This window comes from Neoarius graeffei, chromosome 11 (assembly GCF_027579695.1).
Source record: "Neoarius graeffei isolate fNeoGra1 chromosome 11, fNeoGra1.pri, whole genome shotgun sequence".
Lineage (NCBI taxonomy): Eukaryota > Metazoa > Chordata > Actinopteri > Siluriformes > Ariidae > Neoarius > Neoarius graeffei.
Window position 1 is genome coordinate 62465214 of NC_083579.1, and position 20832 is coordinate 62486045.

Here is a 20832-nt window from a genome sequence, read left to right on the forward strand (position 1 = left end):
TTCTACAGGGTCGCAGGCAAGCTGGAGCCTATCCCAGCTGACTATGGGCGAAAGGCGGGGTACACCCTGGACAAGTCGCCAGGTCATCACAGGGCTGACACATAGACACAGACAACCATTCACACTCACATTCACACCTACGGTCAATTTAGAGTCACCAGTTAACCTAACCTGCATGTCTTTGGACTGTGGGGGAAACCGGAGCACCCGGAGGAAACCCACGCGGACACGGGGAGAACATGCAAACTCCACACAGAAAGGCCCTCGCCGGCCACGGGGCTCGAACCCGGACCTTCTTGCTGTGAGGCGACAGCGCTAACCACTACACCACCGTGCCGCCATGTTTCTCTCCCTCCGGATTAAATGGACAGTGACTCGAAAATCACTGAAATACATGAATACTAAATGAACAGTTTGCTCTGATGGCGCAGTTCATGTGGCCTTTTCTGCTTTCCCGTCGGTGCGCTATCCGCCGCGTTTCGCCCTTCTTTAATCCACATTTCTGCGAATTTCTCAGCAGGGAAGGAACGCACGTCTGGCCCATTGACAGCAAGGAAAAGAAGGCTGTTCAGTGTGGATACATTCATTCTGTTGCGCTCATCAATAAGGATGTGATTCATGGCGCTAAATCCACATTCACACTCTGGATATTGTTTTTATTATCTACAATGTAGGCTATCTATTTGCTGCAGGCCCGGCGCCATGGGGGGGGCGAAAGGGGGCGTCGCCCCCTCATGGCTACAGCCCCGCCCCCTCAACGGAGACTCAGATCACTTGTTTTCTTATGAAAATATAGTGTATTATAGACGTATTAATAATTTGCATTTTCAAATACGAAATATTAAGTGGTTGCGCATTGCACAAAAATACATTTCACATAAATCACTACTAAAACTGGCACGGTAGAACAAATCTGATTGGTTGTTATGATTCTTACGTTGCAATCGTAGAATTCAACTGTATTAAGGTAGGATTATTTCAAAAAGCCTGAATTTAATATTAACCCTGTTTTAGACATATGTATCAATCCTAACTACTAGGGACTAAGCTACTAGTTGTGTGTGTGTGTGTGTGTGTGTGTGTGTGTGTGTGTGTGTGAAATGCTGACAGCCGCGCACACACAGACCTGTGATAAGGACAAGGGTCGTGCGGGCGGGCGGGGGTTTTACATGTACACTTAAGTGCACTGTCTCTGCAATATCCTGTAATATGCAGTCAGTTTGCGGGAGTAGTCTTTCCCCTTCCGAATTAAACGAATTCAATCACAATATTGTGAATCCATTTTCTTTCTTTGTAGGCTAAGTTTATCTCCGTTTATGTTGGTGTATGTGTTCATATATGGTCCGCTTTGTGCGCAAATAGCGTAAGAATATGTGTCGTTGACGTCACCCCCCATGCAGCGGGGGTGAAAATTCATCACTTCAGAGTGTTTAGTCCCCTACACGCCTAAACTGGGATCGCGGATTAAGTGGTTAGCGTTGACTCGGTGCGAGTCAGGAAGGCTATTACTGGTGCAGCCGCGGGGTCTGTTGATTTTTTTAAATTATGATTTTGGCCGCCGAGCCAAGTACCTTAGACTTGCATTGACGTTTTGTTTTCATGCCGCGGAGCTATTTGTATGTATTTTAAATGTAAAGGACTTGCCTGTAGGTTTGTGTGTGTTGTTTTATGTTTGGCATCTTTCCGGTTGTACCACGTGTCTGTGAGAAAATCGGAGGGGAGGGTTAACAGGTGGGCACGGGGGTTGATAAAGCGCAACTGCCCTGGTAATATGCCACATGATTTTCCCGGACTAAAGCAACCTTCGGGGCCGTGGTTTTGTGGTTGACGCAGTTAATTGTTTGAAACACGTTGTCAGACCGCCATCACTACTACACACTATATGAAAAAATATTTGCCCCCTTGCGATTTCTAATTGCCCCCTTAGTAAACTGTTCCTGGCGCCGGGCCTGATTTGCTGGCGACGTTCGTGAACATCAAAGCTGCCACTTCGGGTCATTTTGAAAGTGAGTGCAATGTAGACCATAGAATAGAATAGAATAGAATTTCATCACATAGAGTATAATGAGATTCAGAGCTGCTCCATAAAGTGCACACACACATAGAAAAAAAAGAAAAGGTATGTACAATATACAATATACAAAAACTACTATTGAACTACTAGCTACTATATACAGACACATTTGTATAGGTCCTGCATGGAGAATACACCCAAGACAAAGCACAGTAGATAAAACCTTAAGGGCAAGTAAAGTGGCTGATAGTAGCAGCATCCAGTGGTGTGCAACCATGTGTAACATAATTACAAGTATATTGGCATTACAATTACAGTGTATATATATATATATATATATATATATATATATATATATATATATATACACACACGTACATACAGTTCAAGTTGGCATCAATACTCCAGTAGTATAAGTAAAGTGGCCATAGAAAACTGTGTCACAACATGCCTGTCATGTCAACTTTTTTTTTTTTTTTTTGGTTTGTTTGTTTTATTGACGGGGTTGTCCCCGAGGATTTTTTTTTTTCAGCAGAGATAAAAACCAGAGGGGGGGATGATCCCCACCAGCAAATCGCACCCAGCATACAAATATATGCTGCTCATTTTTGAATAAGACATTTCAATATGCCTACATGCATATCGTTGGTTGTTTTCAGTGAATTTGATGGGCTGATGTCTCATCTCATCTCATTATCTCTAGCCGCTTTATCCTTCTACAGGGTCGCAGGCAAGCTGGAGCCTATCCCAGCTGACTACGGGCGAAAGGCGGGGTACACCCTGGACAAGTCGCCAGGTCATCACAGGGCTGACACATAGACACAGACAACCATTCACACACTCATTCACACCTACGGTCAATTTAGAGTCACCAGTTAACCTAACCTGCATGTCTTTGGACTGTGGGGGAAACCGGAGCACCCGGAGGAAACCCACGCGGACACGGGGAGAACATGCAAACTCCACACAGAAAGGCCCTCGCCGGCCCCAGGGCTCGAACCCAGGACCTTCTTGCTGTGAGGGGACAGCGCTAACCACTACACCACCGTGCCGCCATGGGCTGATGTAGCCTACTTAATACATTTTCAATGAGGAAGAATGACCTTATGTGTACTATTGTTTATGTATATGCTACTATTTTTGACAGCAAAGGGCAAGGTTTGTGAGTGTGTGCAGGAGGTTACTGAACGCGTGCACGCAGGGTGGTGGTGGTGTGTGTCGGGGGGGCACTTGAGGTATAGTGCCCAGGGGCACCGCATTGGCTTTAATACGGCACTGACCCTGTAGAACAGATTAAAGCGGCTAGAGATAATGAGATGAGATGAATAATAATAATACTATCAAACACCACATTTCCCTGCAAGTGAGCGCCTGCTGTTGAGGGGCGGGACCATTGCAGAACTGAAGCCTGCTATTGGCTCATCGAGCTGTCTGTCACAACTTGAGGCTCACTTTGAGGAAGTGAGCAACCCGGTAATAATAAATACAATAAAGCTTGGGGCAGGTTGCTTGTAAAACAGTAAGTGTTTGATTTAGTGACTTATCACGGCTGAGTATAGTCGTAGTTACTCGTTATGGTACAGGAGCAGATATTTTTAACTTGGTTCTGGTCAGTTGGTGGAAATTTGTTTGGGGCTTTTGGAGTCTCTGTGTCACACAGAGTGTGTGGACTGGATTCTGCCTCACTGGTATGTTGTTTAAATGTTATATAATATAATATAAAGCTGTGTTTGGGGCTAATGTAGAAGATAGAGAAGTGTTTGGAGCTCAGCTAGCGTCTTAGCATTAGCTAGTTGTCAAATGTTTTCCACACGGTTAGCTAGCTGTGGTAAATTCCTCTGCTTGCCACCAAGCTCAGGAATGTGTCTCTGACTCGCTTTAATTCGTTGTTATTCTTCTCAAATCCACTCTTAACTCTGACTAACACTAGAATAATCAAGTATTTCTCACTTGTTTTAAAATAACTTGGATTGTATTGGGTTATTCGGTAGTGGGAGGCCAAGTCGGCTAGTTTAGCATTATAGCACCAAAGGAAGAACCTGGGTCAAACTGCTCTTCATAAACTCTTTTTTTTTTTTTTTTTAAATAATCAGCTATCTAGCCCTTAAAATGATCAGATTTAATTTGCAATTGCTCAGTAGAGTTTACACACAACCATGAATGTCCATGTGAGACCTAGAAAAGTCTAAATGAACCTTTTTTTAAACATGTATATAAATAAATAAGGCCTTCACAGCTGCAAATCTGATATGCCAGTTGACACTCATCTAAGGTAACTCAAAGTACAGAAGACTTCATGTGTCCTCTTTCCATTCTGAACTTTTCACAGCGTAAGGCTTAAAAAAAAACATAAATGACATCTGAGTTGATGCACTTCTTCTTTCTCGCAGTAAGGACTGGTTCCTCGTTCCTGCTCGCAGGATGCATCTCCAGGTTCTTCTGTGTGTTCTTGCAGCATGCTATGAATCAGCTGCTGTTCTGAATGTGACGAGCAATGAACAGAAAGGCGATGGAAAAGATGTAATCCCACTCCTGATTGTATCGTTTGATGGTTTCCGGGCAGATTATCTGGAAAAATACCCATTACCTAACCTGCAGAAATTCTTCTCTGATGGTGTTCTTATTGATCACGTGAGCAATGTCTTTACTACTAAAACCTTTCCTAATCATTACAGTCTTGCCACTGGATTGTATGCGGAAAGTCATGGAATCCTGGCAAGTAGGATGTATGACTCCGAGACAGGAAAACATTTTACTGTTCAGAATTCGAGCGATCCTTTCTGGTGGAATGAAGCAACGCCGATTTGGGTGTCTGTGCAGAACAGGAATTATAAATCTGCAGCTGCAATGTGGCCAGGAACGGATTTGTTGATTCAAAACCGTACCTCGACCTACTTCTTAAAATATGACCCAAAGGTTGGCTTTAATGAAAGACTGGAAAACTTAACAAAATGGCTCACTGAAGACAATTTGGTCAAGTTTGCTGCTCTGTACTACGAAGAACCTGATAAGACTGGACACCACTATGGACCAGAAAACACCACAATGATGGCCAAGGCGCTGAAAGAAGTCGATGACCATGTAGGATTTCTGATCTACCACCTCAACCAGACAGGACTGTGGGGGAAAGTTAATGTAATTATTACTAGTGATCATGGCATGGCGCAGTGCTCCCAAGACCGACTTATCAAGCTTGATGAGTGTGTTGATCGGAATAGCTATGTTTTGGTGGATGCCACTCCAGTGGCTGCCATCATACCACGCAATGGTGAGTGTTTGCCATTAAGTAAGTGTGCTATTCACTGTGAACTGAGTAACTGTGTAATATTCACCATAACAATTAACAACTGGAAGTTTAAAATCTCACCAGAGGTGTCAACATCAGTAATATGTTTTCAGGATTACCATTTCGGTCTCCTTTCTACAGCCATACAAAAGACAGCTGGTATTTACACTTTGCTGCTTTTTCAGTTAAACCAGAAGTCAAACTAAGCACGAGTAAAATGCGGTCAGTGTAAAAGTTAATTCACTGAAAGGGAAAAGACCGCGGATGTGAAAGGCATTCATGGTTACTCTTGCGTTACACTGACTTTGTCGGTTTGTTTTACGGTGGTGCTTGAAAGTTTGTGAACCCTTTAGAATTTTCTATATTTCTGCATAAATATGACCTAAAACAATATCAGATTTCCACAAGTCCTAAAAGTAGACAAAGAGAACCCAGTTAAACAAATGAGACAAAAATATTTTATACTTGGTCATTTATTTATTGAGGAAAATGATCCAATATTACATATCTGTGAGTGGCAAAAGTATGTGAACCTTTGCTTTCAGTATCTGCTGTGACCCCCTTGTGCAGCAATAACTGCAGCTAAACGTTTCCAGTAACTGTTGATCAGTCCTGCACACCGGCTTGGAGGAATTTTAGCCCATTCCTCCGTACAGAACAGCTTCAACTCTGGGATGTTGGTGGGTTTCCTCACATGAACTGCTCGCTTGAGGTCCTTCCACAATATTTCCATTGGATTAAGGTCAGGACTTTGACTTGGCCATTCCAAAACATTCACTTTATTCTTCTTTAACCATTCTTTGGTAGAACGACTTGTGTGCTTAGGATCGTTGTTTTGCTGCATGACCCACCTTCTTTTGAGATTCAGTTCATGGACAGATGTCCTGACATTTTCCTTTAGAATTTGCTGGTATAATTCAGAATTCATTGTTCCATCAATGATGGCAAGCCGTCCTGGACCAGATGCAGCAAAACAGGCCCAAACCATGATACTACCACCACCATGTTTCACAGATGGGATAAGGTTCTTATGCTGGAATGCAGTGTTTTTCCTTTCTCCAAACATAAAGCTTTTCATTTAAACCAAAAAGTTCTATTTTGGTCTCATCCGTCCACAAAACATTTTTCCAATAGCCTTCTGGCTTGTCCACGTGATCTTTAGCAAACTGCAGACGAGCAGCAATGTTTTTTTGGAGAGCAGTGGCTTTCTCCTTGCAATCCTGCCATGCACACTATTGTTGTTCAGTGTTCTCCTGATGGTGGACTCATGAACATTAACATTAGCCAATGTCAGAGAGGCCTTTAGTTGCTTAGAAGTTACCCTGGGGTCCTTTGTGACCTCGCTGACTATTACACACCTTGCTCTTGGAGTGATCTTTGTTGGTCGACCACTCCTGGGGAGGGTAACAGTGGTCTTGAATTTCCTCCATTTGTACACAATCTGTCTGACTGTGGATTGGTGGAGTCCAAACTCTTTAGAGATGGTTTTGTAACCTTTTCCAGCCTGATGAGCATCAAAAACGCTTTTTCTGAGGTCCTCAGAAATCTCCTTGGTTCGTGCCATGATACACTTCCACAAACATGTGTTGTGAAGATCAGACTTTGATAGATCCCTGTTCTTTAAATAAAACAGGGTGCCCACTCACACCTGATTGCCATCCCATTGATTGAAAACACCTGACTCTAATTTCACCTTCAAATTAACTGCTAATCCTAGAGGTTCACATACTTTTACCACTCACAGATATTGGATCATTTTCCTCAATAAATAAATGACCAAGTATATTTTTGTCTCATTTGTTTAACTGAGTTCTCTTTATCTACTTTTAGGACTTGTGTGAAAATCTGATGATGTTTTAGGTCATATTTATGCGGAAATGTAGAAAATTCTAAAGGGTTCACAAACTTTCAAGCACCACTGTTGATTTGTTCAATAATAAAACCAAATGCCCTGCATTATAAGTAATGACGTATACGGTATTATTTTTATTTTTTTAAATAATGCTTTTTTTTTTAATGTGCATCTGACATCAACCAAACTGCAACCTGGATATTTTGTCATGTTTTATATAAATAATATAATGAAAAGTTTTTACACACACCTAGTTACAAACATTTTATACAGATTACAGATAAGTATTAGATCAGCCACTAAATATCGTATCACTTATGCTGTTAGTATGGAGCAGTCACTTCCATCAAAATGGGTGTTTTTGTTTGTTTGTTTTAAATTATGAAGGGTACAGTTCTGTTTTTCTTGTTTTCAATGTTGGCACCATGGTCCCAGTCCAATCCCAGTGTTTTTGAGAGGAAATCTGTACCATTTTATTTAACAGTTTGAGGTGAAAGATTTCTGTTTTTGTTTTTTTTTCCTTTTCAGATTCCTCAGATCTGTACAGAAAACTTAGCAAATGCAATAATCACATGAAGGCTTACAAGAAAGCTGCCATACCTGACAGGCTGCACTACAAAAACAATAAACGTATTCAGCCCATCATCCTGGTGGCTGATGAAGGTTGGACAATTGTTCAGCAAGGCAACCTCCCACGATGTAAGTGGTGTCCAATCAAGTTAGAATTATCAAATGACTGCTGAAATGTAGTATGCTTACAGTGCTGTTTAAATGTTCAGTGTTTTATTTTGACATTGATCCTGTATTGTGTGGTTTCCCCCCCATAGTGGGTGATCATGGCTATGATAACTCTCTGCCCAGCATGCAACCCTTCCTAGCGGCGCAGGGCCCTGCTTTTCGGAAAGGCTACCGGATGAGCACCATAAACAGCGTGGATCTCTACCCACTCATGTGCAACCTCCTGGGCATCCCTGAGATGCCTAATAATGGCAGCTTCTCCAGCGTGCGCTGTGTGCTGCTCAGAGAGAAGTGCTCAGACCTGGCAGCAGTGGTAGGCATCGTCATCGGTGCACTCATAGTGCTCACCACCATCACCCTCCTCTTCAGACTGCTAAAGAACAGGGAGCAATCCTCGTCACGGCCGTTTGCCCGCTTGGAGCTGGAGGAGGAGGACGACGATGATCCTTTGCTCGAATGAGTGCGAAAATCTTTAGGGTTGGTTGAAGTACATGCAGTATGTTTTTGTCCAAAAAGAAAATAAATAAATAAAAAGCACAAATAGGCAAAAGATGAATGAAGGAAATGATTGTAGGTTAGGAGCTCTACTTCTGTAGCAAAATTTTGCCTATTTTCTCCTATAGCTATCCAAAGATTAAGACTGCTCTTTTGTTATTAAGCAACAGCGTCCCATAATGTTCAAACACATTCCCGCTTACTTGTGGGTTGTTGGGGTTTTTTTTCTCTCTCTTCTGTTTTCGGTATATCATGAGAATATTAAGATGTTAGAGATGAGGACTCTATATAGTGATGTTAATATGTAGTCTTTCAGTATAAAGCATTTGCAAATGAATGTCAGGTCATATCTAATGTAAAATCGCATAATATCGAATACTTCTATTATTTTTAAAGCGGCTATTTTGGGGCACATATGACACAAACTATAGTAAACTAATAAGTCAGACAGGTATAGGTATTATCAGGTATGCTCAAGTGCAATGTTCATTTGACTTAATGGCTTACTGGAAATGCACTGAGAATTTTCATATTATGCATCGCTTCACGGGTTTGAGGAGTTTTCTGATCTCAAGCATAGTACCAGGAGCTGAAGCAATCAAGTTACTGAGTCATGTACACTGTGTATTTATTTCCCTTTTTTTTAATGCTTTTATTAAGAGTATATGAATCGTTTTTCTCCTGCTTCCTCAGTGAATATTGATCATGTTTAGTGTTAAAGGAAATTTCTATTTTTCTATGTTGGTAGTATATAAGTGTAGACTATTCAGTGATGTGAAAAATATGCTTTTAATCAGTTCAATTAAAAGAGCTTGTTTGGGGTTTTTTGGTTTTAAATGATTGAGTTTCTTGCACTTAGATGTTTGTATTTATGGTGAGAGGGGTTTAAGGGCTGTTTCACTGTTTTCTTGAAGTCTTCCTTGAAAGGTATTTGTACTGTAACTATGCAAGAGAGAATTTCAGGTACTGATACGTTGCAGGAGCTTTTGCGGAGCTGTGTTTGCGTTTAAACTGTGGTTGTGTTAGATTTTCTTTGTGATATTTAGTAATGTTATTTTACGGCAGCGTAAACGGTTTGCTAGATGTGAAGTAGTAATACATTGACAGATGTAATATGGTTACATCTGAACCAGTAGAGGTCACGCTTTCTAATGTGCATCTTATAATGTGGCTCACAGTAGTGTGTACAATTATTCTTAAGAGGATAATATTCTGAATTTGATACAGGTCTTGTAAACGTATATTCCATTTGGATGTTCTGAATTTAGCCTTATTCCCAATTTAGCATTTTCTGATTTTAAGATGTGCGATATGCTGATATTTGGGTTTTAGGAGCATTATTTGAACCTGTACGCAGTGCTTTCAGAATGTGTATCGCAATTGGGGTTTTTATAGCAGTTTACAACACACTGCCTCTTACCTGTTTATGGTCAGCTCTGTGTGTTTTGTACACAAACTAGACATGTGGAGTATGCATGGCTGCATGTAAATGGGAACGATGGAATATTTTTCATTAGCCATGTAAACAGCTTGGTAGACTTGTTGTCTTTTTCTGAATAAGGGGAAGAAATGGAATATTTTGTGAATGTAAACGTAATAAATAATATATAAGACTCCTAAGCTTTCCTGGAATCATCTTTGGTTTCAAAAAAAACTGGATGAAACAAAATGAGTGACTGGTACATTTGAAGTTGATTTTACTCATGCATCTCAAAAAATTAGGATATTGTGAAATTTTTTTTTGGTAATTTGATTAAAGTAAACTTTCATATGTTCTATGTTCGTTACATATAAAGTGAAATAGTTCAAGATTTTTTTGTTTTGTTCTGATTTTGATGATTATGGCTTAGAGCTCATGAAAATCTGAAATCCAGTATCTCGAGTTATTAGAATATTTCTTAAGATCAATCAAAAAAGGATTTACAATACAGAAATGTCCAAACGTATGTTCATTTATACACTCAGCACTTGGTTGGGGCTTGTTTACCATGAATTACTTCATCAATGTGGTGTGGCATGGAGGTGATCAGCCTGTGGTACTCATGAGGTGTTATTGAAGCCTAGGTTGCTTTGATAGTGGCCTTCAGCTGATCTGTGTTTTTGGGTTGGGTGTTTCTCATTTTCCTCTTGGCAATACCCCATAATTCTCTATGGGGTTCAGGTCAGGAGAGTTGGCTGGCCAATCAAGCACAATAATATCATGGTCAGCAAACTATTTGGTAGTAGTTTTGGCGCTGTGGGTAGATGCCAAGTCCTGCTGGAAAAGGAAATCAGCATCTCCATAAAGCTTGTCAGCAGATGGAAGCATGAAGTGCTCTAAAATCTGGCAGATGGCTGCATTGACTTTGGACTTGACAAAACACAGTGGACCAGCACCAGCAGATGACATTGCACCCAAATCATCAGACTGTGGAAACTTCACACTGGACTTCAAACACCTTGGATTGTGTCTCTCCACTTTTCCTCCAGACTTTAGGACCTTGATTTCCAAATTAAATGCAAAATTTATTTTCATCTGGAAAGAAGACTTTGGACCACTGAGCAACAGTCCAGTTCTTTCTCTCCTTAGCCCAGGTAAGACGCTTCTGACATTTGTCTCTGGTTCAGGAGTGACTTGATATTAGGAATGGAACAGTTGTAGCCTCTTTCCTGAAGACGTCTGTGCGTGGTGCCTCTTGATGTACTGACACCAGCCTCAGTCCGTTCCTTGTGAAGCTCTTCCAGGTTCTTGAATTGACTTTTCTTGACAATCCTCTCAAGGCTGTAGTCATCCCTGTTGCTTGTGCACCTTTTCCAGCCAACCTTTTCAGCAATGACCTCCTGTGGCTTACCCTCCTTGTGGAGGGTGTCGGTGATCATCTTCTGGACAACTGTCAAGTCAGTATTCTTTTCCATAATTGTGGTCGCGTGTACTGAACTAGACCGAGAGATACATGGTATTTATACTGTTTTTCTCAAACTTGAAATGAAATATTTTGAGATTTTTTTAGGCCATGATTATCAAAATTAAAATAGCAAAATGCTTGAAACATTTTAATTTACATGTAATGAGTCTAGAATATACTAAATTTTCACATTCTTTAATAACTGATGGAAAAAATTGAACATTTTCATGATATTTGAATTTTTTGAGATGTTCTAGTAGTTGGGATAGTAAATTTAATTGCCCGTGTACTGTATGTGGACGAACTTGCAGCTCTAACAAGTTTTAAGTCAAGTGTTTTTCCTGTAATAAAGTCCCCTTCAGCACAGTAAATTACAGTGCCATTGCTATTTATTTAACCAAATTATCAATTATTCAGCCCAATTGACTACTTTTACATTATCCATAATGCTTTGCGGGCGGCACGGTGGTGTAGTGGTTAGCGCTGTCGCCTCACAGCAAGAAGGTCCGGATTCGAGCCCCGTGGCCAGCGAGGGCCTTTCTGTGTGGAGTTTGCATGTTCTCCCCGTGTCCGCGTGGGTTTCCTCCGGGTGCTCCGGTTTCCCCCACAGTCCAAAGACATGCAGGTTAGGTTAACTGGTGACTCTAAATTGACCGTAGGTGTGAATGCGAGTGTGAATGGTTGTCTGTGTCTATGTGTCAGCCCTGTGATGACCTGGCGACTTGTCCAGGGTGTACCCCGCCTTTCGCCCGTAGTCAGCTGGGATAGGCTCCAGCTTGCCTGCGACCCTGTAGAACAGGATAAAGCGGCTAGAGATAATGAGATGAGATCAATTATTCAATAAGTAGATCCTTGTTTACCTAGTAATAACTGTTTAAATCATAAGACCTAAGTAAAGACCTGAGCCCTAGGTGGGGGCCCTGTATATGTGGTGTGTGTGTTAAGAGTTGAGCAAGCCGCTATATTTAGAGAGTGGAATGTCCAGCTCCTTTCTCCACCTCAGGCCATAGCCCACCTCTGACTCACTATATATATAGCATATGCTGCACTTTCCAACAGGTTATCATTTTCACAATAACTACTCATCAGTATTATCCAATTTTTATATTAACCTTTTTTTAGTTTTCCTTCATGCTTTATATTCAGGAGATTCTCATCGTTTGACGCAGAGATAATGTTGGTGGAGGTTAGATATTCAAGCAGTTTATCAGATGAGCTTTCAGTGTATCTACTTATACTGCAATACTGTATTGGTTCTCGAATCGTACTCTTTTAATCACCATTTATCAGTTACTGGTGTATCATGTCCTTTAGTGCTTAAGCATTACTCATCCCCCTGGATCTTGAACACTCTGTCTGGATTTTCACACTATCTGAAGTAGGACATCTCGTTCCTGTGCTCCCAGAGTGACTCAGTTCCTGACTTATTTTTTACAGGAAAGGCTGAAAAAAGTGATTGATTGCTGGCAGGACATAAAGGCCAGAGAGTGAGAGTGTGTGGAGGGAGTGTAGGTGACACAGGAGCAGACATTCGGAGCTCCTCCCTCTCCTCTTTGCCGGTTATTTTTGGCCTGAGTGTGACAGTGAGAGCATGCTGTACCCCTGACAGCTGGGCCCAGGGGCCAAATCAAAACAAGGCTGCACCTCGTGCACTTGTTGCATGATCAAGACCATCACTAGAGCCAGCTGGAGGTACAGTAAGGAGGTTCTTTGGTGAGCAAGCTTTCTCTTGCTTACTGGCTATCCCACCCGGAGCTCAGTGGCACGTTTGGGTGAAGGAACGTTAATAAAGCCTGAGTTAAAATGACCGACTTGGTCTCTTCAAATGAAGAGGATAAGGATCCTGACATTGAATTGTTTGTAAAGGTAAGGATGCATGGCATGCTAGGATCAACCTTTATGTAATTCACTTTAGCTATCATGAGAAAGCTCTTTGCACAGTCTTTGGATTCAGTATTGAACAATGTTTTGACGTGTGCATGTTGTGTAGGTCTGTGTCTTAGTGTTTGGTCAGCAGCACTTGGTCAGTGAAGCAGAAGTACTGAAGTGCTGAGCTGAAATGGACAGGTGTCTCAGTAGCACACTCTCTGCCCAGGAGGCACACTCCCTCCTGAATTATTTCTGCCTTCCTATCAACACTGCAACGCTCTAATTCCTCAGCAGGGGTGCTACACTAGATTAAATCAGATCTGTGCTAGTGTCTCTGGATTGCTCCATCAGGCTTAATAGAGCACCGAGAACATTTAAAGATGGTGGAAATGATGTGATTATTGCGATAATGAAAGATCAGATCAACTGCACCATCAGCTGAAGCACTCTAAGTTATGTCAGTATTTTTTTGTGTGTGTGTAATTGCTCCATATCTTAGTTTATCAGGATCTATATAGCAGTTGACGTGTTAAATTGCATATCACTATTCAGTCACACATCTGTGGTACAACCAGTGGGAAAATCCCATACAACTGACCGTCTTGGTGTCTTATGAAAGTATTAAGGAGGGTAAAGTGGACCTAATGGTAGAAGCAGATCTTGTATGAATACCTGACAGTGTGTGAAACTATTCACAGAAACCTTACTGTATTAAATCAATGTAAATTTTCCAAAATAGTCAAAAGAAGAAACTTTGAATCCTCACTGCAGGCCTTTGAAATCGAAGCGCTCTGCATTTGAACCTGAAATGAAGAGGTTATAAAACAAAATCGAATGAAATGGGTTAGAATGGAGTCAAGCTCAAGGTTCTGTTGACAAGTCAGACTCGAACCGTTTGGGTCGAGGGCTAATGAGGCAAGTAATGGAATTTCCATCAATAATTCAGCTCCAGTTGGGATCCGGTGACTGGCTCAGTTTTCCGGCCCAGTTCAATGTTGCTATTGGATAGCAGGAGCGCTTCATTTCAGATATGGATTGTGATTGCTCCCTTGTTTGGTTCCTATGATTGACTAGAGATAAGGATTAGCTGCTAGGACAAAAGGCTCCACCTGATTCATGCAACTGCGCATGTCACTCAAGGGTGTAATAATCTTGAGTCTGGCCCCATGACCCTGACTCACATATTGACGTTATAAATTACCCTCCATAGCTTTAAAGCAGGGCAATGTTTCCACAACACAAGTTGGAAAAAGTAACAAAGAAATTAATTATGGCTTTTAATGACTTTGTTCATGTCATAAATACATACAGTGGTGCTTGGAAGTTTGCGAACCCTTTAGAATTTTCGATATTTCTGCATAAATATGACCTAAAACATCATCAGATTTTCACACAAGTCCTAAAAGTAGATAAAGAGAACTCAGTTAAACAAACGAGACAAAAATATTATACTTGGTCATTTATTTATTGAGGAAAATGAGCCAATATTACATATCTGTGAGTGGCAAAAGTATGTGAACCTCTAGGATTAGCAGTTAATTTGAAGGTGAAATTAGAGTCAGGTGTTTTCAATCAATGGGATGACAATCAGGTGTGAGTGGGCACCCTGTTTTATTTAAAGAACAGGGATCTATCAAAGTCTGATCTTCACAACACATGTTTGTGGAAGTGTATCATGGCATCAACCAAGGAGATTTCTGAGGACCTCAGAAAAAGCGTTGTTGATGCTCATCAGGCTGGAAAAGGTTAAAAAACCATCTCTAAAGAGTTTGGACTCCACCAATCCACAGTCAGACAGATTGTGTACAAATGGAGGAAATTCAAGCCCATTGTTACCCTCCCCAGGAGTGGTCGACCAACAAAGATCACTCCAAGAGCGAGGCATGTAATAGTCGGCGAGGTCACAAAGGACCCCAGGGTAACTTCTAAGCGACTGAAGGCCTCTCTGACACTGGCTAATGTTAATGTTCATGAGTCCACCATCAGAAGAACACTGAACAACAATGATGTGCATGACAGGGTTGCAAGGAGAAAGCCACTGCTCACCAAAAAGAATAGTGCTGCTCATTTTCAGTTTGCTAAAATCATGTGGACAAGCCAGAAGGCTATTGGAAAAATTTTTTGTGGACAGATGAGACCAAAATAGAACTTTTTGGTTTAAATGAGAAGTGTTATGTTTGGAGAAAGGAAAATACTACATTCCAGCATAAGAACCTTATCCCATCTGTGAAACATGGTGGTGGTAGTATCATGGTTTGGGCCTGTTTTGCTGCATCTGGGCCAGGACGGCTTGCCATCATTGATGGAACAATGAATTCTGAATTATACCAGCAAATTCTAAAGGAAAATGTCAGGACGTCTGTCCATGAACTGAATCTCAAGAGAAGGTGGGTCATGCAGCAAGACAACGACCCTAAGCACACAAGTCATTCTACCAAAGAATGGTTAAAGAAGAATAAAGTTAATGTTTTGGAATGGCCAAGTCAAAGTCCTGACCTTAATCCAATCGAAATGTTGTGGAAGGACCTGACGCGAGCAGTTCATGTGAGGAAACCCACCAACATCCCAGAGTTGAAGCTGTTCTGTACAGAGGAATGGGCTAAAATTCCTCCAAGCCAGTGTGCAGGACTGATCAAACAGTTACAGGAAACGTTTAGTTGCAGTTATTGCTGCACAAGGGGGTCACACCAGATACTGAAAACAAAGGTTCACATACTTTTGCCACTCACAGATGTGTAATGTTGGATCATTTTCCTCAACCAATAAATGACCAAGTATAATATTTTTATCTCATTTGTTTAACTGGGTTCTCTTTATCTACTTTTAGGACTTGTATGAACATCTGATGTTGTTTTAGGTCATATTTATGCAGAAATATAGAAAATTCTAAAGGGTTCACAAACTTTCAAGCACCACTGTAAGTATCCATCCATCCATGTACCCCCAAGAGGTCATTATTGGTCCTCAAGGTAACTATGTGTACCTTTTTAGAGCCAAAAATGTACGGATATGTTCCAAAGTAGTATATAAAGGGTACAAATACGTACCTTCGAGGATACTGCCCCAGTGACAAGCTGTTGTACCACTAAAGGTACAATAATGTACTTTATTTAGAGTGCAGTCACCAGGCCTCAACCTAATTCGGCACCTACTCGTAGATTTTGGTGATTGTGTTAGACAGTGCTCTTCACCAATATCATCAAAACACTAAGTGAGGAAATACTTCTTGGAAAAATGGTGTTCATCCCTCCGGTACCGTTCCAGAGATATGTGGAATCAACGCCAAAGTGCTTGGTGGCGCTTTTATGGTGGCTCATGGAGGCTCAAAACCTTACTAAGCCACTTCGTAGTTTTTTGTTTTGTTTTTGTATAGCACTTTAAACCCTAAGCGCACAGTGGTTTGTACAGAAATCGATGTCAATTTAGATCCCTTCTGTGCAAGCTAGTGGTGGCAGTTGCAAGAAAAGACTCCCTGAGGTGACTTGAGAGGAACCAGTCTCAAAAGTGAACCGCTTTCTTCTTTGTGTGACACCAGAGAGTGTGGTTATAAATCATTCCCCATCTTCAACAGTATACTATAAAGTCACTCAATTCTTCCAGCTTGTCCCACTTATGTGTGTGGGGTCGCTGCTATGTGTACCCTATTGATCCACATGTCATATTAATTGGAGCATAGTTTTATGCCAGATGTCCTTCCTGGGGCAACCCTCACATTTCCAGGCTTGGGAAAACAACCATTCAAACATAAACAATTTAGCGTAGCCAGTTAATCTGGCTGCATGTCTTTGGACAGTGGGGGAAACCGGAGCACCCAGAGGAAACCCGCACAGACACAGGGAGAAGATGCAAACTCCACACAGAAAGGCCCTCACCAACCACAAACCCAGAACCTTCTTGCTGTAAGGCAACAGTGCTAACCATTACACCACTGTCCTGCCCAACTATATACTATGAAGTCAAACAGTACCAAGTCCACTGAAGGGATATTCATTACAATCATGAACATGTGAACTGGAGTCCTAGAATAAGCACAAGAATGTCTTTCTGCTCAATTTTTAATAAACAAATGATAGCCCTCTTTTTAGATTATAGTTTCTTTATGCTATAAACACCGAGTGTCATGAGTAGAACGGTTGTTCTTTAACCCTTTGATGCAAAACATGGGTTAAAAGTGACCCGGCTGAGTTTTTATCTTCTATATCTTTGCAATAAATTAATTCCATCATTCAGTATTCAAGGTATTCCTCAATTAACTTCTTTTTGATCATCATACATCCTTATTTTATTTTTTCCTTTCTTACTTTTTGAATAAAAACCCTTTTTGTATCACTACCCTTCTAATGCACAACATGGGTCAAAAACGACCTGCATTCATTTTCCAGGTTATTTCATGTATGGCTGAGTGTTTCTATGATATACTTTTGAAATAAATTCATTTTGTCATTTACTTTTCCAAATATGCAGTAAATATCTTGTTTTTGTTTAGCACAAATCATCATTTTTATTTTTCCTTTCTTAAGTTATGAACAAGCACAGCTTTTGTAATTCTACATCAAGTTTACACACATGGGTCAGAACCGACCCGCATGCATTTACTCCAGCGTTTGGTGGGAACTGTGAATTGTGCTTGTGTCAGACATTTCACAGCTCAGCACAGCGCCCTTTGCCCATCTAATACATGTAAGTAATGATTTTCAATTGTTCTAACATTACCTTAGAAAAAAATTGATTATGTTTAGGTTCCCTTGAGAGTGAGTAGATTACTTGTCAGAAAGTTACAAGTAATTACTATTAGCTACCGAGCTGTTGACATATTCTACATTAGTTAGCTAATTTTATTGTAGTTGGCTTAGCTAACTACATAGTTAATAAATAAATAACTGGCCCCATTCACTGCTAAAGTAATTACTTGAAACAAATTATTATTATAGTATTAAGACATTTAATTTTAAATCACACTTGGATGACCCATGTGTAGTAATATAAAAATTATTTTTGTTCATAAAGTAGGAAAGAAAAAATTAAATTAATGATTTGTGGTAATTAAAAACAAGATATTTAAAGAATACTTGGAATATTCAATCTCATCTCATCTCATTATCAGTAGCCGCTTTATCCTGTTCTACAGGGTCGCAGGCGAGCTGGAGCCTATCCCAGCTGACTACGGGCGAAAGGCGGGGTACACCCTGGACAAGTCGCCAGGTCATCACAGGGCTGACACATAGACACAGACAACCATTCACACTCACATTCACACCTACGGTCAATTTAGAGTCACCAGTTAACCTAACCTGCATGTCTTTGGACTGTGGGGGAAACCGGAGCACCCGGAGGAAACCCACGCGGACACGGGGAGAACATGCAAACTCCACACAGAAAGGCCCTCATCGGCCGCAGGGCTCGAACCCGGACCCTCTTGCTGTGAGGCGACAGCGCTAACCACTACACCACCGTGCCGCCGGAATATTCAATCATAAAATAAATTGATTTCAAAAGACAGAGCAAAGAAAAACTCAGTCAGCATGAAATAACCTGGAAAATGAATGCGGGTCATTTTTGACCCATGTTGTGCATTAGAAGGGGTGTGCATATGTTTTGCATCAAAGGGTTAATGATGAATTTTGTCCTATTGGATTGTTTCACTTCAGGCAGGCAGTGATGGGGAGAGCATTGGGAATTGTCCCTTCTCCCAAAGACTCTTCATGATCCTATGGCTGAAAGGGGTGGTGTTCAATGTCACCACTGTTGATCTGAAAAGGTAATAATATGGTCATGAACATGGGTATATTTTGGGTGGTATAATGTCTGAGTGTTCATGTATAATCTGTTGTTGTCTGTCATTGCTCCTCAGGAAACCACCTGATCTACATAACCTGGCGCCTGGAACACACCCGCCTTTTCTCACCTTCAATGGTGAGGTGCGGACTGATGTCAACAAAATCGAAGAGTACCTAGAGGAGATGCTAGCACCTCCAAAGTGTGTAGTAAAAGCAGGGTTGGGCTTTTTTGTTGTTCTGCCTGTGCAAGTTCAATGCCACCTTACTGCCTCTGTTCTCTCAAGGTACCCGAAACTAGCGACAAAAAACAGGGAATCAAACACAGCAGGAAATGATATCTTCGCTAAGTTCTCTGCATACATAAAGAACACAAAGCCTGAGGCGAACACAAGTAAGTGGCACATTTTATGGTGATTCAGATGCCACTCGTGTTCAGGAAGTCCTCTCTGGACCAGTGTACACCTTTTCACCTTGCAGGTCTGCAGCGAGGGTTACTGAAGGCTCTGAAGAAACTAGATGACTTCCTTAACTCTCCTCTACCTGAAGAGATCGATGCAGATAGCATGGAGGAAGAGAAATGCTCCACACGTAAATACCTTGATGGCAATGAATTAACACTAGCAGACTGCAACCTTCTCCCAAAACTTCATGTAGTCAAGGTAAGACCTTTGATTTCAAAAGCCAGGAATAATGTTCCACTATTTTAAATTTTATACATTGTTTAAGCCCATTGGAGATTTCCCATTGAAGACATTCTCATTTCAAGGTTGTTTCTAAGAAATACCGTAACTTTGAGATACCATCAGAGTACAGTGGAGTGTGGCGCTATCTAAAGAACGCCTACGCACGGGACGAGTTCACGAACACGTGTGCAGCTGACAGAGAAATCGAACTGGCTTACCAGGACGTAGCCAGGCGGCTGGGCAGGTGAAATCTAGTTCAAGAGCTGATTTTTACTGACAAAAACTACAATGAGAGGTGACTTCTTTGTCATATGAACGTGTTTAATACATTTGATAAATAATGCATGACATTAACATTTTTTTTTCAGGGGGAATTTTTGAGTTAGCAACTTTATTGTGTGTGTTGCCTTGAGGACGCCATATTGGATTGGTCCTATAAATGCCCTAGATAGACTGTTGCCTGGTCTGATGCTGCCTGTGTACATTTTACATGTCGTTGTCGTTTTGCTCCCTGGGTGTAAATGGCACGAATCTGTCTAATCAGCAACTCTGTAATGGGCTTGAGAAAAGACTGTGCCACTAAACTAGTTCTATTATTAAAATCTCTGCAGCCTTCATTCTCCTGAAATGCACAAGGCAGCGTGTTTCATTTGCTTCCAGTTTGCAGTCAAATCACCAGAGTTAAATAAACCTATAGTGCTCTTTAGAATGCAGTTTAAATATGCACACATTATGCTATGGGGTGCCAAGTGTCACCGGGCCCATTTTGTGGACGAAATGGAGAAAATGAAGACGAAATTATAAAACACTGTGATGCCTTTCCTCCATGAAAGGCACACATCAGTTTTCATTGTGTCCACGAAATGATGAAGACAGTATGTCATTTCGTGTGTTTGAAATCTCATCTCATCTCATCTCATTATCTCTAGCCGCTTTATCCTTCTACAGGGTCGCAGGCAAGCTGGAGCCTATCTCAGCTGACTACGGGCGAAAGGCGGGGTACACCCTGGACAAGTCGCCAGGTCATCACAGGACTGACACATGGACATAAACAACCATTCACACTCACATTCACACCTACGGTCAATTTAGAGTCACCAGTTAACCTAACCTGCATGTCTTTGGACTGTGGGGGAAACCGGAGCACCCGGAGGAAACCCACGCGGACACGGGGAGAACATGCAAACTCCGCACAGAAAGGCCCTCGCCGGCCACGGGGCTCGAACCCGGACC

The 20832-nt window shown here is 41.4% G+C and overlaps 2 protein-coding genes across 3 annotated transcripts; both read left to right on the plus strand.

Annotated features, from left to right (window-relative positions):
- The first annotated feature begins 3455 nt into the window (after window positions 1-3455).
- On the plus strand, window positions 3456-10005 carry enpp4 (ectonucleotide pyrophosphatase/phosphodiesterase 4). Of its 2 annotated transcripts, none has more exons than XM_060934549.1 (4): window positions 3456-3702; window positions 4405-5282; window positions 7681-7851; window positions 7980-10005. In XM_060934549.1, exons 2-4 carry the CDS (start codon window positions 4436-4438, stop codon window positions 8348-8350), a joined length of 1389 nt encoding a protein of 462 aa, XP_060790532.1. In that variant the 5' UTR covers window positions 3456-3702; window positions 4405-4435; the 3' UTR covers window positions 8351-10005. The 2 variants fall into 2 exon arrangements, with proteins under 2 accessions (XP_060790532.1, XP_060790533.1); XM_060934550.1 differs by having other exon boundaries at window positions 3461-3533.
- A 2800-nt stretch (window positions 10006-12805) lies between these two features.
- On the plus strand, window positions 12806-20441 carry clic5a (chloride intracellular channel 5a). Its single transcript, XM_060933117.1, has 7 exons — window positions 12806-13136; window positions 18788-18897; window positions 18991-19116; window positions 19201-19307; window positions 19394-19575; window positions 19683-19843; window positions 19968-20441. The coding sequence occupies exons 1-7, from the start codon at window positions 13074-13076 to the stop codon at window positions 19978-19980; spliced, it is 762 nt and encodes a 253-aa protein (XP_060789100.1). The 5' UTR covers window positions 12806-13073; the 3' UTR covers window positions 19981-20441.
- Window positions 20442-20832: the final 391 nt, after the last annotated feature.

Coding starts and splice junctions, on each gene's coding strand:
- enpp4 (XM_060934549.1), top strand. CDS start 4,436: ATGCATCTCCAGGTTCTTCTGTGTGTTCTTGCAGCATGCTATGAATCA. Junction 5,283..7,680: donor TGCCATCATACCACGCAATG/GTGAGTGTTTGC, acceptor TTTCCTTTTCAG/ATTCCTCAGATCTGTACAGA. Junction 7,852..7,979: donor GCAAGGCAACCTCCCACGAT/GTAAGTGGTGTC, acceptor TCCCCCCCATAG/TGGGTGATCATGGCTATGAT.
- clic5a (XM_060933117.1), top strand. CDS start 13,074: ATGACCGACTTGGTCTCTTCAAATGAAGAGGATAAGGATCCTGACATT. Junction 19,117..19,200: donor GAGATGCTAGCACCTCCAAA/GTGTGTAGTAAA, acceptor TGTTCTCTCAAG/GTACCCGAAACTAGCGACAA. Junction 19,308..19,393: donor AAAGCCTGAGGCGAACACAA/GTAAGTGGCACA, acceptor TTCACCTTGCAG/GTCTGCAGCGAGGGTTACTG.